Below are 16,388 nucleotides of genomic sequence, written 5' to 3'. Positions count from 1 at the left end.
GCTGCTATTAAATCCCCCTCAGTCTCCTCTTCTCTAGACTAAATAAGACCAGCTCCCTCAGTCTTTCCTCATAATTCATGTCCCCCAGCCCCCTCAACATTTTTACTGCCCGCCGCTGGATTCTCTCTAATTTGTCCACATCCTTTCTGTAGTAGAGGGCCCAAAACTGGACACAGCACTCCAGATGTGGCCTCACTAGTGCAGAATATTGGGAAATAACCACTTCCCTTGACCTATTGGCAACACTCCTACCAATACAGCCCAGGATGCCGTTAGCCTTCTTGGCAACGAGGGCATACTGCCACCTCATGTCCATCTTATTGTCCACTGTCACCTCCAGGTCCTTGTCTGCAGAGCTGATGCCCAGCCAGTCAGCCCCCAGCCTGTCCTGGTGCATGGGATTGGTCTGTCCCAAGTGCAGAACTTTGCACTTATCCTCGTTGAACCTCATGAGATTTCTTTTGGCCCAATCCTCCAATTTGTCTAGGTCACTCTGAATCCTAGCCCTGCCCTCCAGCATATCTACTACTCCCCCCAGCTTGGTGTCATCTGCAAACTTGCTGAGGGCGCACTCTGAGCCATCATCTAGGTCATTGAAGAAGACATTGAACAAAACCAGCTACAGGACTGACCCATGGGGCACTCCACTTGATACCAGCTGCCAACTAGACATTCAGCCATTGATTACTACCCTCCAAGCCTGATGCTCCAGGCAGTTTTCTATCCACCCTACAGTCTATTCATCCAGCCCACACTTCCTTAGCTTGCCTGTGAGAATGTTGTGGGGGACCATATCAAAAGGCTTGCTAAAATCAAGGTACACCACATTCACAGATCTCCCCACACCCATAGAGCCAGTCATCTCATCATAAAGGCAATCAGGTTGATCAGGCATGGCTTGCCCCTGGTGAATCCATCCTGACTGTTCCTAATCACCTTTTTCTCCTCCGAGTGCTTAGAAATGGATTCCTTGTGGACCTGCTCCATGATTTTTCCAGGGACTGAGGTGAGGCTGACTGGTCTGTAGTTCCCTGGATCCTCCTTTTGCCCTTTCTTAAATATGGGCACTATGTTTGCCCTTTTCCAATCATCCGGGACCTCTCCTGATCACCGTGAGTTTTCAAAGATGATGGCCAATGGTTCTGCAGTCACATCAGCCAACTCCCTCAGCACCCTTGGTGCATCCCATCTGACCTCAAGGACTTGTACACATCCAGCTTTTCTAAGCAGTCTCTAACCTGTTCTTTCACCACTGTTGGCTGCTCACCTCTTCCCCAAACTGTGCTGCTTGGTACAGTAGTCTAGAAGCTGACCTTGCCCTTGAAGACTGAGGTGAAAAAGGCATTGAGCACTTCAGCCTTTTCTGCATCCTCTGTCACAAAGTTGCTTCCCCCATTCAGCAAGGGACCCACACTTCCCCTGATTGTCCTCTTGCTACCGACATACTTGTAGAAACCCGTCTTGTTGCCCTCACATCCCTTGCTAGCTGCAAATCCAGTTGCATTTTGGCCCTCCTGACTTCATCCCTGCATGCCCGAGCAATGCTCTGTATTCTTCCCTAGTTATCTGTCCATGTTTCCACTTCTTATAAGCTTCTTTTTTGTGATTTAGTTTACTGAAGAGTTCCCTGCTAAGCCAAGCTGGTCTTCTGCCATACTTGCTAGTCTTCCTGCGCATCGGAATAGTTTGCTCCTACACTCTCATTAAGTCTTCTTTGAAGCACAGCCGGCTCTCCTGGCCTCCTCTCCCCCTCAGTCTGGCTTCCCAGGGGATTCTGCCCATGAGTTCCCGAAGCGAGTTGAAGTCTGGTTTTCTGAACTCCAGGGTCCTTACTCTGCTGCTCTCCATCCTTCCTTTCCTCAGGATCCCGAACTCAATCATCTCATAGTCACTGATGCCCAAGGTGCCATTCACTTCTACATCCCCCACCTGTTTGTGAGCAGCAGGTCAAGAAGAACACAGCCCCTAGTTGGCCACTCCAGCACTTGCACCAGGAAGTTGTCCCCAGTACTCTCCAAAAACTTCCTGGATCACATGCGCATTGCTGTATTGGCCTCCCAGCAGATGTTAGGGTGACTAAAGTCCCCCATGAGAACCAGGGCCTGTGATCGGGAACCTTCCACTAGTTGTCTGAAGAAAGTCTCATCCACCACTTCCTCCTGGTCTGGTGGTCTATAGCAGACCCCCACCATGACATCACCCTTGTTGCTCCCCCTCTCTGACCCTAACCTACCTGACCTTCCTGAACTGCTTGTACCCATTCATGACAGTGCTCCAGTCCTGCGAGCTCCCACCACGTCTCTGTTATTCCAGTCATGTCATAGTACTGTGACTGTGCAAGGACTTCCACTTCTTCCTGCTCGTTTCCCAGGCTCCATGCATTTGTGTACAGGCACCTGAGGTAACTAGTTGATTGCCCTGATATCTCAGAAACTATGAGAGCACCTCCCCTGTTGCCCCCTCCTGCTTGCTCTTCCTCCAGATCTCCCACTTCCCCACTTACCTCAGGGCTTTGGTCTCCAACCCCTGAAGAACGTAGTTTAAATCCCTCCTCACTAGGTTAGCGAGTCTGCACCCAAGGTGTTGGAAAACCATGATTAAATGCCAGTAAAGACTTTGAAGATAAAAAAAATGAGCCAGATAGGATCTCACTCTGACCCAAATACAGAAGCAGAAACTTTAAGGCTGCATTAGGAGAAAGAAGAATATCACCCATTTTAGGGCCTGGAGTTATGTGACTGAGCACTGGGAGTGGATGTATAATGTGAGGCACAAAGAGTTATCATTCCCCCATCAGGACAAGATCAACTTTCATCAGAAGAACACTGTACCATTTCTTTCTTGAAATCCTTAGCTTAAAGTTATATATACAGTGCCCAAATATGGATGGAAACATGAAAGGAATGTCACATTAAAGCACACTAGCAGATTTCTATGCTGATAGTCCTTCTCTTCCGGGAATAATGGGGACACCCAGGCTTTCTTTATACAGGTACACTTTGCCAGCCTAGACACAGAAAAACAGAACTTTTCAATTCCAGGTATAAAAGCTTCTTAATAAAGATGAAATGAAAGAGAATATGAATCCAGATTATATTTTCCTTTGCTGACCACCCTTAAGCATCAGGTTCAGATTAATTAGAATCTCAGCAATGCTAACTCTTCACTTCATTTTCTGAAGGTAGAGAACAGACTACATGTTGTATATTTTATGTGCTCGCTTCAAAGTCACCTTAAAAGCCCTGGGGAGGATGCGACTAAAACTGGGGAATACTTTTTCCCCTTTAGTAAGGCTTTATTACTTCAGGGTTGCCCACGGGAAAACTGGTTTACAACTTCACAATGCAAATATTTACAGGGCTTTTTATGTAAAGATATATTACAAGCAGGCACTGGCAGCTCAGCTGTCAGGCCTACATAGACTGCTTGCCATTTGACCTAGATGGAAAAGCAGAAAATCTGACAAGGGCATTAGAATAGACGTGCTGCCCAAAGCCCTGCCCATTGCGTCCTATCTGCCAGCACGCTGTTAGGTAACATTGTGTTGTGCTTTTCTGACTACTGCCCTTCATAGTATGACCCATTTCTCAGCACCACAGGACTGCAGAGTCACTATGAGGGTGAATTTGTTGCCCTACACCCACTTGGTCTTCAATTTGAGAAGTACTCTTTCTACAAGAACTGTGTTTTCCACCCCCTAAGTTGGTTCCCAGCTCATGCACACAATACTCTTGTCATGGCTTCCCTTTAGGAAAGGCTATATCCTTGGGAAAGGGACATAAGCGGTGATCTTCCTTACATGTTTCTGTTTTATTGGGTCAAATTCTAGGTGTTTTGCACAGTGCTTCACTGGAAGGTCAGGGCAGAGACTATTGGGGAAACAGCTATTGCACTTTGGTCTTCTTCCCGCTCTCCTGTTTTCAAGTTATTCTGTTCTTATTATAAGCCACCCTGAGCCTTTGTTGGGAAGGGCAGCATATATACTGAATAAACAAATACACTGACTGATGAAATCTAAAAGCTTAGAAAGAATCCTTCCCTCCCATCCCCTCCAGACTGCAGAGTACTGGTGGAATTGCTCTACTATAATTATTGGAACATCACTCTTGCAATCATTTCCGAGCTTGCTGCATTCTTCTTTACCTAGGATTTGGGCCATGAAAATATTCCCAAACATCCCCAGTACATTACCTATACATACAGTAACACCAAGATCACAATACAAAGTTTGGCTCTATGGACAAGAGAATAGAAGCGGAAGAAAACACACACTGCATTATATATATAAAAAGCAATTTTTTTTTTTATTTGTGTAGAATGAGCAGTGGAGATAAGGAATCTTTAAATAAGTTTTTAAAGTTTCTATTAATTGATTTTGTGAAAGGCATCACAAAAGGATATGTTGCTTTAAGGATTTTTAGCCCTTTAAAGAAAGTATTAGTGTGTTCTGTACGTTGCATGGCATCGTGTTAAGCTGAAAAATATTATTTAGTATTATATCTGGGTTGCTACTGGGTTACTTTCTTTTAACCTTTTCCCACCTTCCTATATCTGCAAAAGTCTTTCTCAAATAAAACATTGTGTCAATAAGAAAACAAGGATTTAGGAAACAGTAGGTTCCACAGTCCTTATTCATTGTGAGTAGTGCCCAAATGAACTCAATTTACACATATTACTGTGCTCAACATAGGGAAGTTTAGCAGAATAGGGCCCTTAAGACAAGTGTGGCACATCACTTTTTTAGTGTGTGTGACTCTATGAAAAATAAGCCCGAATAGTAGTAGATTTAACTCAAAATGTCTTAAAGCCTTGAAAGGAATAATCAGCATTATTTAATCTTCTTCTACACATATATTTTCTTCTAAAATAGCCCTCTAAAAATCATAACAGAAAAAATCATCGTGAGAAGTTCAAAAAATTCCTGGATGCCTGCAATAATTAAACAAGAGCAGTGGAAAGAGGAAAGCAGAGAGATCATGCATATGACGTCCTGGAAAATGCAAGACATTTTACCAGTACATACGTCCTTGCCTTGCCCCAGCACTCCCAGTGGAAATGTAAAAACGGGGTGACATTTTCACCTACCCCATTACTAATTTAGGCAAAGGAAAAGCTTGCCAAAAATCTATTTATAACAAAGCCAGCCAAGGCAGCAAGAGATAGTGGGGTCTGTGAGGGGTGCAAAACAGGTGCAGCTGCAGTGCGCATGATCGAAAACACTGGGGTCAGGATTGGTTAGAGCCAGACTCTGAAATATTAACCTGGCAAGCTCATGATAGTCATAGGGCTTTTCCATCACGATGTAGGGGCGGGGAAAACGCAGAGGGAGGGAAGGTCATTGCAGCAGTGGGGTATAAATGCAAGTCACACCCGCCTTTTTTCCTCAATGAAATAGTAAAGCAGGGTAGAGCTGAGAGAGAGAGAGGCAGGAAATAGCAGAGAAAAAAGAAAGCCTTGGGTTCAGACAGATCTTGGCTTCACTTTAATTTTCGTCATTTGTAGTTGTGAATCCACATTGCTTCTCTCCAGATCCCTGCCAAGGAAGCGACTCTACAAAGATGAAATACATCATAGGTATAGGGGGGTAAGTTGCTATTTAATTTATTCATGGCTGCTTTTATTTTTGCTGCATGCGGGATACTTTAACCTTTGAAAATTATGTCTTATCTTTCTACAGTAGCCTGAATTTTTAGTCAATGCGGACAGCTCTGGAACTTGCTATTTAAACAGATTTTTTTTTCTCTAGTTATAAAAAGCGTGTTCGAGTAGTAAAATATTTGTAAAAGAATAATTTTGGAGTAGATTGAAACAGAGGTCTCTCAAGCTGGGAAAGGGAAAGACTCTTCACGCAGGGTGAGATTTTAGTATCCCAGTGACAACTGCTTTTAGATGGCGATAGAAAAGTCGGTGATAGGGGAAAAAAATGGTGATTGAAAAGTTCCTAAAATGAGTGCCAAAAGGACACTGTTTTTTCCTCCTCCAAATGAATGAAATTTGAAAGCAGGGCTGCATAAATAGGATGGCGACAGGGGCCAGATCCTCAGCCAACGTCAGATCTCACCGATTCATTGACTCCAACGAGACTAGGACAATGGACCCGTCTGGGATCAGATTTGATTTTTATTTTTTTAACTGAGCAAAAGTGTGTCCAGGGTTAAATGCTTGTTCACTAGCACTTCAGCCTTGATGTCCTGATCAATTAGGGAGGAAACTCTCTTGGATCTGGAATGAAATTAGCAAAGGGGAGTTTGAATCCAGCTCTGCCCCAAAACACACTTCATCCATGGGGGGAAGGAAAACTCCCTCCTCCTCTAGCACTAATTATGAAGGAAATATAAAAATGAAGGAGCACTAATTATGAAGAAATACGTAATAATGAAGGCGAGGGTGGGGGGGGGATGACTCCCTCCTCATCTAGCACTAATTATGAAGGAAATATAAAAATGAAGGAGCACTAATTATGAAGAAATACAAAATAATGAAGGCGGGGGTGGGGGGGGACGACTCCCTCCTCCTCTAGCACTAATTATGAAGGAAATATAAAAATGAAGGAGCACTAATTATGAAGAAATACATAATAATGAAGGCGGGGGTGGGGGGGCACGACTCCCTCCTCCTCTAGCACTAATTATGAAGGAAATATAAAAATGAAGGAGCACTAATTATGAAGAAATACGTAATAATGAAGGCGGGGGTGGGGGGAACGACTCCCTCCTCCTCTAGCACTAATTATGAAGGAAATATAAGAATGGGGTGGGGGGGAAGTTACTTTTTTTAAGCATTTCCCTTTGTTGGCATGTGCTCAGTGTTTGGTGGCTGGCGAACGCACACCACAGCCATAGGGATTATAAAAGACAGTAATATAAACACATGGCACCTATTTTTAAAGCCATGCCCTGCGTGGGAGACATCTGCTCTGCCACCCCCAGGTCCTGCTCATTCCTGGCATATTTTTTTTTAGCAAGAGCTGCAGTCTTTTCAGCGGCCGCTTCCCTCACGGGGTCTGAGGGGAAGGGAGTGGGGCGCAACTGTGTTGCCCCCCAATGGGGTCTGTGACGGGGGGGAAGCTTTCCCACTCTCCCCGTGTGTGAGGGAGAAGCGGCCTCAGCCCCTGCGCTGGTCTGTGAGGAGCGGGCGCGTGAGGGGGGGAAATGGCGGGAAGCGGAGCCCGCGCGCGGGCGTCCACGACCGTTATTAACTGGCCGTTATTAGTGCCCGCCACAAGGTGGGGGGGGCGCAGGCGAGGAGCGCCAGCCAATCAGGACTCAACGCGCCACAAGGGGGGGCGGTAGCCAATCGGGACGCAGCGCGCTCGCCGGCCGGCCGGGGTGGCGGGAGATTTAAACCCTCTAAGGCGGGAGCGGGGGAGACACGAGGTGCAAAATGAAGGGCACAACTGAGAGCAAAGGATGGAGCCCCACAGGGTTTCCCAAAAGGGACAGCTCTCCCCCCTCCAAATGAATGTCAAGGTGTGGGCTGGTTGTAGCCTGTTGGTCTCAGGACCTAGGCAAACAGCGGTCTTTAGGTAAAAGTGGCATCTTTTATTTATTAGACCAGCTAAATGCTTGGACAGATTGTTCTTTGTCCACCAAAGTCCTGGAAAACTGCCCCCAAAGCTTGCAAAGAACCATTTTCCCCCAATCTTGAGTCGGTCTAACCTTTACCTAAAGAGCTTTGTCTGCCTAAGGAGCCAGTTCGGATATTTAAGTCTCCAATCCCTCTGCGCCCGTCACCTCCCCCCATTGTCTACCCTGGGGTCTCTATCCCCAAATCGGATGCAGGATCGGTCTCCGTGAAAGCAGCCAAAAAGCAAAGTGCTCCCTCTCTGATGGAGGAAGCTAAGATCCAGCAAAAATGAAGTACTAACACGGTAGTGAAGTGCCAAGGACTCATGCTTGGGGCACGGGGTAGGTTGTAGGACATGGCAGACAAGGTCCTAGCCCTTCCCTCCAGGAAGAGCGCACGCACCAACTGCAGATGCTCCTCAGCCTGACCAAGGGTTTTTCAACCCAAAAGCTTGTTAAAAAACAAAGTCCAATTATTTAAGTTGGTCTAATAAAAGCGATCAGATTCACCCAAAGAACCTTGTCTGCCTAAAGACTCATTTGGGTACAAAAGACTCTCGATTCCTCCTTAGATATGCCGCTGGGCATTAATTGCCAGTTCTCCTCCTGCTCCTGACTGACGAATGCAACGTCCATTCGTTTACCGTGGAGCCCATGCTATGAATAACATCCGTAGCCACAGGAGTGAGGAGGCCACATGCACTGTGTCCCAGACTGTTTCCTTTGCTTATCTGGTATTTGTCCCCACGGTATCTGCATACCGGAGTTAGCGCTCACATCTGTGCTCCTTTAAACAAGGTCAAAACATTTTGGGGGGGGGGTCCCTGCATGTTGCCAAAACAGCCGGGATGAAGAGATCAATTTGCTAATTTCTCACAGTCATTTGGTGGAGGCTGTCCTCTATAGGAACCCTTTTCAATGAGCCATATTTCTCTTTTATAAAGGAGAGTTAAAATCTCTAGATTGGTATTTATTTTTCCTTATATGCCGTTTCATTATATTAATGGACTAGGTCTCGTGATATTCCTTCTGGCTGTATTGCCCATGATCCTATGGAGTCTGGTTAGGTCTTTTTTTATCTAGGAGGTTTAAAAGCCTAGAACTAGGACTTAGTAGGTTTTATTGGATTCGCTATGAAACTGTTCAATCAAAGTTAAGTTACGTTTGGTTAGAAGTAACAACTATCAAAAAGAAAGTTATGAGATTAATATAAAAAAAACCTCTTCCTTTTAATTATAGCAAATAGCCCTGATGTATGCAAATGAGAGACTATGTAGTAAAGATTTTTTAATAGATGCAGAAGCGTCATTATTTATATTATAAAATCCTATATAGAACGATATAGCCTATTTATATTATAAAACCCTATATAGAAGTGGCGTTAGTCTAAGTTATGCATCAGACTTTCCAATTATCTTAATTTTAATACTTCTTCCACAATTCTGCTTCAAATTTTTATTTAGTGTAACCAATGGTGGCAAAACCACTTTGACCAATAGACTTATCAAAGCACTTCCAAACTGTTGCGTTGTCCATCAAGACGACTTTTTCAAGGTAAGAAAAATTCACTTGCTTATTTATTTTTAAATACTTACTGATGTTTTGTATATTTAGTGGAAATGTTATGTCAGTGTCTGCGTTTTGTATACATGTAAGTTTTGTTGTAACATTTATTTGGGATATACATATTTGGCCTGTGAATTGCTTTGGACAGATAGAAACACATTTGTCTTATACCAAACAATAATGTGTGCTAGTCTCACACAATTTGTGTAACTCAGGATGTTGCACTAGCAAAATTTGTATATAGAGAGAGACTGCCTGTGGTAATTTGCTTAAATTTCAAACCAAATACGTTTAACCCTTGATGAACAGTTTTGTTCAACTGAACTCTGTTTTTACATCAATTTACTTCCTCTTTCCCCAAACTTATTTCCTTTCCTTGCTGTTTGCTTTTAAATTAAACACATTGTATACACTTTGAAGCGTTATCATGAAAGCTCATTTGAGAGGAAACTCCTTGTTTTAAAGAAAACAAACAAACAAACCTACAAGTCTTCAAGTTGGTGAAGACAACTTTGTATGGAGTGACGGTCTATTTACCACAGTTCAGTCTTACCTCTATTAGATCCTGATCCAAAGCCAGCTGAAATCAGTGGAAGGACTCCTTTGAATTCATCAGATGCTAGATCAAGCCCAAAGTAATGTCAGGGCCCAAGTCAGGTTAGAACTTTGTTACTGAATTGTGTTACCCTAAATTGAAACAATCTCATAATTGTTTATAACAGTTTGATCCCACTTAGAGAAGTAAGAATAACTCATGAAATAACACAGCTGGAAAACTGTTCAAATGTATGCATACCCTACTACACAGACCAAAATAAAATATATTTATTGCAAAGGGAAACTGAATCAAGATGCAATTTGTAGTCCAAGTTGGAAAAAAGTGTAAAAGGGGTAGAACTCTAACCAATTTCACAGTAAAATTTATCACTTCCCTCTAAATACTTTTTGAAGTAAGTATGCCAGTCTATGAAGGTGGAAATCTATCCTACCTTCGCCTAACTTAAAATTGGTTACTGAAAGCAGAGCTGAGATTAAATGACTTGTACCTTATTCAACTGCATCTTTATTAGAAATGTTAGCTAAAAATCATACCATATAATAGCAACTGTAACTTAATACTACCTTTATTTTAAGACTTACGATTCAATTTCTTAACTTAAAAACAGGGGCCTATATTTGATTAGTATACAATATTTTAAACTTAGAATCCCATTGGAAAAAGTGGCTCACTTAGAGCAAACTCACTTTTTGAAGCTCTTAGGGTTGGTGGAGAATGGGGTTATAAAAATGTAACTTCAGATTTTACACATGAAGGATTTCTGTTTTGTTAAGTGGACACTTGCTTTGTTGTGTATTGCAATAGTGTCCAGGTTGTGATCGAATCGTGGGTAACTGATCACCCTGCGTTTGCAGCAATGTTTTATTGCTCACTATATTTCAGCCACAAGATCAGATAGAAGTCGGGGAAGACGGCTTTAAACAATGGGATGGTAAGAGCGGTGTTCGCTGTAGGATGCAGTAATGTATATATTTTCCTAAGTATTTCTTCTTAACTATAATCTTAAGATTTAATGGTAATTTATACTTCCATATTACAAGTTCCTAATTACACACTTTCCAACTTAGGTCGTTTGTAGTATTTGACTGGTTTTGTTCCGTTACTTTCTTCTAACTAGTGCTGGACTCCCTGGATATGGATGCAATGGTGAACACTGTGCATGCATGGACTGAAAACCCAGTGAAATTTGCTCGTTCCCATGGTGTGAATGTAATACCTGGCTCAAAAGAGCCAGACTCCAAAGATATCCACATATTGGTCATTGAAGGCTTCTTGCTTTATAACTACAAGTAAGTGGGGTTGGGTTTGGGGTTTTTTTGTTGGGGGGGCGGGGTTAATTCTCTCCTTAAAGAGAATGTGTTGCAAGTGAAAAATGTTATAATAAATCTTGGGGCAGAAGCCTCCTTATAAATTAGCTAACTGATCATGTCAATGCTGCTGTGCAGTACTGCAGGTAAGGACACAATGACTTGCCTGGGGCCATACAACACATTGCTTTCTAGAGCCAGAATTTGAGCTATTGGATTTACACCTAAATCTCTGCTAAAGATCAGAACTCCTTAGCCAATAAACTAGCAATGACTGTTCAGACTTCCCTCCTACATTTTCCTGCAAACATGCCTTGACCTTAATTTGTAAGAATCATCAAAAGAAGCAAGAGAGCCCATTCAGTTTTCTGCCCTGCAACTTCTGAATAGGTTCCTTTTGTGACACAGATGCTTGTTAAGTAGTAATTGGACAGAGCCTAGCAATTTGTTTCACATTTGAGAAAAATTCTACATTTTTCCACCTACTTATTGTGGTAATTTTGATTTTTAAAAAGGGAGGGAAATACATTGAACAAGGAAGGTGGAAGACATCAAGTTGCCTGTTACATATGCACACACCCGCAGTGAAATGCCGCCTACAAATAAGGCAAAGAGCAATAGTAAAGTTGTCTTGCATTGGAATCTTGGCTCAAAACTCTTTGTAAATGGTTTCATGAGAACAAAAGATACAATGGCAAAATGTACAACTGCTATGCAATTAGACTGCTTTTTGACACTGTTATTAAGGGTTCCCTAATGCAGCCTGTTGATATTAGGGGTGTCTAACTGAAGTTTGTTTTGGCAGCCTGCCTGGAACCCATTGCCTACATTTTGTCTGATTAAGATGGACCAAAGTGTTTCTATAGAGGCAACAGATCTATTTACAAACTGCATCATCTTGATGCAAGCAGCCTACATTCTGACTAAGATGGATTATTGCAGTCTGGGACCTGGTATTTGGCATCTACATGGTCTCTATCTCCATATTAAAGATATGTGCACCCATCAGCAGGATTCTAAAATTCACAGTTGCTGGCCCCAGCCTCCCCTACCCCACCTGGGGTAACCTGCCATGCGCCAGAAGGCACATGGTGTGGGCATTCCCCAGGAGCAAGCCGCAGTGGCACAAGGTCTGCTCCTTCTTGTCCCCAGATGTCTGCGCTTGTGTGGACATGGCCCTTGTGTTCTTTCCTAAAGTTCACTGATTGATTAGTTGCCCGTTGCCAAGTAAGTCTGTTCAGGTGTCTTTAAACACCTTGCTTCTGTATAGTAGATGGAAATATTTGTGAATCTATCAGATCGACTGAGATGTCACTGGTCTAACACGAACAGTTTGAAGCAATATGGCAAATAGAAATCATAGACGAACAATGAAGGAAACTTCATTGCAGGGAGTTAACAGATTACATTTAGCATGTTTGCATTTCTCTCCCTTATGGTTAAGAACGTAGATGATTGATCGATTTAAATTCTTTCCCCAGACCACTGGTTGACCTGTTTGATGTACGCTACTACTTGGCAGTTCCATATGATGAATGCAAAAGGAGAAGAAGGTAACCTGGTTGCTTGGTTTATATCTAATACACACAGTCAATCCTAGACCTAAATATCAGACATTGGGAAATAGAAGCATATTAATCACTTGCCTGTGGTAATTTTATTTTTTATATATAGGCATCACTTTCAAACTGAAGTTACAATTTCAAACTTTTGTGTCAACTGGAGAAAGATAACCAATGTGTTTTTTATCCAACATTTGGAGTCTAGTTGCTTCATGAGTGTAGTTTCCTTTATGAATAGCATGAAAAGTTGAGTGTTTTTAGTTCCACTGTATACAGTGGCAGTGCAGACTTTCCTAATACCGAGTCAGCAGTAAACCTCAAAAGGATATTACTTGTTCTGTCCTCATTCAGTCCTGGGCCTTCTAGCAAATAGACTGTGGAATATGGACAGCTGTCCATGGAGAACTGGACTGTAACCAGCAACTCTCTCCAAAAACACTATTGGACAGACATTAGAGGATGATTGACTTTCAGTATTGTACCAGAAACAGTGCACGCTCAGTAGTCTAACATTCTTTTTCATTTTATTACTTCTAGTACACGTAACTATACCGTACCTGACCCTCCTGGTCTCTTTGATGGACATGTCTGGCCCAAGTATCTTAAACACAGAAAAGAAATGGAAGCCAATGAGGTTGATGTTGGTAAGTCACTTCAAAAGCAAATCATGGACCACTGTAGTACCAGTTTTTAAGGAAGTTAAGATTTGTCTCCAGGTCTCAATTCCCTGTTGTGATACTGGGGAGCGTGGAGGTTCCTACTGCCACTAGCCTAGATTCTTCTCTGCTAAATTACAGTTTTGTTAACATCAACAAGATAGCTCAGGTATAGCGAAAAGAAAAAATCCCCGCTGTCTTAGGCTAATATATCAAAAAGAATCCTTGGTAAGCAGCACTGGAGCACAGTCAGAATTAACTGTAAAGTTTACTGCTTTTTTGTCTAATGGGAAACATTAGAGACCATGCTGATTGCTTTTCCCTTGACCCAAAGGAAATTTGCTACAGATTTGCTCGGTGTACTACTTCAAGTCACTTCAGACTCTGTTTCCAGCTTTATAACATGGCTTGAATGCTGACCCACCCTATAATATTGTGGTGTTTAATGTTTGTAAGACAAACCTTTAGAAAGTACCTTGAAAGCAAATTACTGGTTATAACCGTAGTTATTCCTGTATACATGAACTAGGAGGAAAGATTGTGGAATAAGATTTTTTTTTGACCTTGAAAAGTTAATTTAGTTCTTATGCTGATCATGTAAAATATGCTTATAGAATGTTTTTAAACTTCTGCATTTAGGCAGATGGGCTGCAAATCAATCCACTTATTGAATTTTCTTTCAGTTTATCTAGATGGACTAAAGTCTAGAGATGATCTTTACAATCAAGTCTTTGAAGATGTTCAGAATAAGCTTTTAAATTGTTCATAGGTAAGAACAGAGCTGTTTCGCCCGGGGGGGAGGAGGGGGGAGATTCTCATGCTGAACAACCCATGCCTTTTATGTTTGGCTATTCACGCTCCCCTGCTTATTTTGCAGGGTCTGTGAAGAACCGAAAGATCCATGTACAGACTGATGTAAATAGTCCTTGAAACATTAGAAGATAGAACTGGCTTATTTCTTTAATCTGTTAAACTTCTAAAACATATATTTTGTATATAATTGAAAATTGGAAGTAACTTATTTGCAACTCACCAATCAGCAAGTTTTTAAAACTTCTTATTTTCTATTCCGTTGATTTAAACACGTCTGTTTTAAAGATGCATTTTTTTTATAACTGAACACTTAGCTGCATGCAGACAGCCACCATCTGTTCTGCTTATTTCTCTGTGTAGATATTAAGCCTTTGTATTAGTACCTTGTTTGTAATGCCAGATTTATAAATTCAGTAAAAACACATTTAAAGAGTTGGTTTTGGTCTCTTCCTTAGTGTGCTTGAACAACTTTATTGTACTGGGGATGTGACAAATCAAAACAGCAACAGTAGCATATGTGGTTGCTTACAGTACATGTAATCTCATTCCCCAACTGGAACATGTAGCTTTAAACAAAGAAAAGCGTATGAGTGTATGTTCTTCATTTTTAGGACTTCTGGCAAATTAAACTGGATTATTCACATTAGCATGATTGCTTACAGATTTTTTAGTGTAGTGGTGCTTAAATTGTTGGCCTTGTAGGCCAGATGAGTGGTATAGGGCCGGTCTGTGCGCTAGATTGGAGCCTGATCCTGGATCACCGGGCTTGATGGACCTCAGCTGGCCCCTGTGCATTAGAATCGGGCACTGGGGCCCAGCACTGCCCCCTCCTGGCCCCACGTGTTAAGATTGGATCCTGGGGCCCAAGGCTGCTCCCACATAGCAGGATCAGACTGTGTCAGCCCCCACCACCCCTGCTGGCCCCTGTGTACTGGGGTGCTCAATCTAGTACACAGGGCCAGGGGCTTCCCATGGGTCCAGAAATTTGGCAGCATAGGGGTTCTGCCCTGTGGGGCTCCCCATGGGTCTGGAAATTTGTCAGTGGCAGATGAGACAGTACCAGGGATTGAGCCTGCCTTAGTAAAAAGAGTACAACTCATCTGCATAATCTTTAGCAAAGCCACACACATCACCAAAACAGAATCTTGTTTGCTCTTTTTTGGGGGAGTTCAACGGGAAATAAACTGGAATTTGATGGACATATGAAGAACATGCAACTTCTACAGAAATCCAGGGTAATGTAACAATAGTAAAGGCTACACAAACCCTCTTGCATTCAGTCATGTCTGCCTAATACTAGCATCAGAAGCTCCTTGGTGTAGAAACCCTCTTTCTGTTACGTGTTCCGTCTTGAAAAACAGCCACTAACTAGGGATGTCCAGGCACTTCTGCAAGAATAAGAAAAAGCTGCATCTGCTCCAGCTGCTAAGTCTATATTATTAATAATTAACCTTTCCTGTTTTTAATTACATTAAGCCTTGATATCTAGGTAAGTTAAAGGTATATATACCATTTGACTAGGTATCAAAATACACATGCTAAAGACAGGTCGTGCCATTAAACAAGTACTAAAGCACATGCAATGCACCACCTATAAAAACACTGTAAAGTTTCCTGATGTTAAAGTACAAAGCTCACATGGGCTAAGTGCTCTCATCTATTTGATACTAAAATAACTTTGCTACTGTGTCAGCATTACACATTTCAGAACATTTCCTGACTTGCTTCAAGAAGCGTTGCTCTAGAAAGCCAGTTGCTATACGTTGGTAGAAAATCACTTATTTTAAAACATGTTTTAATGCCATTCCAATGATAGATCAACTTGTTCAAAGGTCAGTGGGCTATATTGAGAATAAATCAGTTTTAGGATCTTGTCTTCCAAATGTTAAGATTATCAAATGTAAAATGGAGAGGGGGGTGGCCACAGGGGAAAGGAGGGGGAAATAGGGAAGGAGGAAAAGCAAGAGTATTTTAGGCAGGATATAGAAAAACTTAAACATTGCCATTCACTCTTATGCAGGCTATAAAAAGGCATATTTCTTCTGTAACCCTGCTCATTACGTGCATGCCTGAAGAGGAGACTAACAAAACTATAGTTATGTCCTTATGTGCCAGAACACTTGTTAATGGCAAATCTAAGGAATGTCTGGGCTTGGGACACAGCACTGGGATTTGTCACTGATACCTTGTCAGTCTGTTCTACATTATTTTGTGGAGCATTTCCCACTGAATAGCTGCAGTCCTGCTTGCTGACAGATGCTTGGAGCGTCTGTTTCTGCTCTGGAATGTCAGCATGATAGGATTCATTACAGGCTTCCCTATTGTTAACCCTTACGTTTAACCCTATTATTCTCACTATA

The 16,388-nt window shown here is 42.2% G+C and overlaps 1 protein-coding gene across 2 annotated transcripts; it reads left to right on the top strand.

The window, feature by feature from the left end:
- Positions 1–5,385: 5,385 nt before the first annotated feature.
- On the top strand, positions 5,386–14,463 carry NMRK2 (nicotinamide riboside kinase 2). 2 transcript variants are annotated; one of them, XM_019485390.2, is made up of 8 exons: positions 5,386–5,584; positions 9,029–9,119; positions 10,573–10,621; positions 10,808–10,979; positions 12,479–12,550; positions 13,097–13,203; positions 13,899–13,984; positions 14,093–14,463. In XM_019485390.2, the coding sequence occupies exons 1-7, from the start codon at positions 5,559–5,561 to the stop codon at positions 13,982–13,984; spliced, it is 603 nt and encodes a 200-aa protein (XP_019340935.1). In that variant the 5' UTR covers positions 5,386–5,558; the 3' UTR covers positions 14,093–14,463. The 2 variants fall into 2 exon arrangements, with proteins under 2 accessions (XP_019340935.1, XP_059575459.1); XM_059719476.1 differs by lacking the exon at positions 5,386–5,584 and adding an exon at positions 7,366–7,525.
- Positions 14,464–16,388: the final 1,925 nt, after the last annotated feature.

Source organism: Alligator mississippiensis, chromosome 16 (genome assembly GCF_030867095.1).
Source record: "Alligator mississippiensis isolate rAllMis1 chromosome 16, rAllMis1, whole genome shotgun sequence".
Classification (NCBI taxonomy): Eukaryota; Metazoa; Chordata; order Crocodylia; family Alligatoridae; genus Alligator; species Alligator mississippiensis.
Note: the sequence above shows the minus strand (reverse complement) of the source record. Positions and strands in the feature narration are given on the sequence as shown.

Coding starts and splice junctions, on each gene's coding strand:
- NMRK2 (XM_059719476.1), top strand. CDS start 7,410: ATGGAGCCCCACAGGGTTTCCCAAAAGGGACAGCTCTCCCCCCTCCAA. Junction 9,120..10,572: donor ATCAAGACGACTTTTTCAAG/GTAAGAAAAATT, acceptor ACTATATTTCAG/CCACAAGATCAGATAGAAGT. Junction 12,551..13,096: donor GAATGCAAAAGGAGAAGAAG/GTAACCTGGTTG, acceptor TATTACTTCTAG/TACACGTAACTATACCGTAC.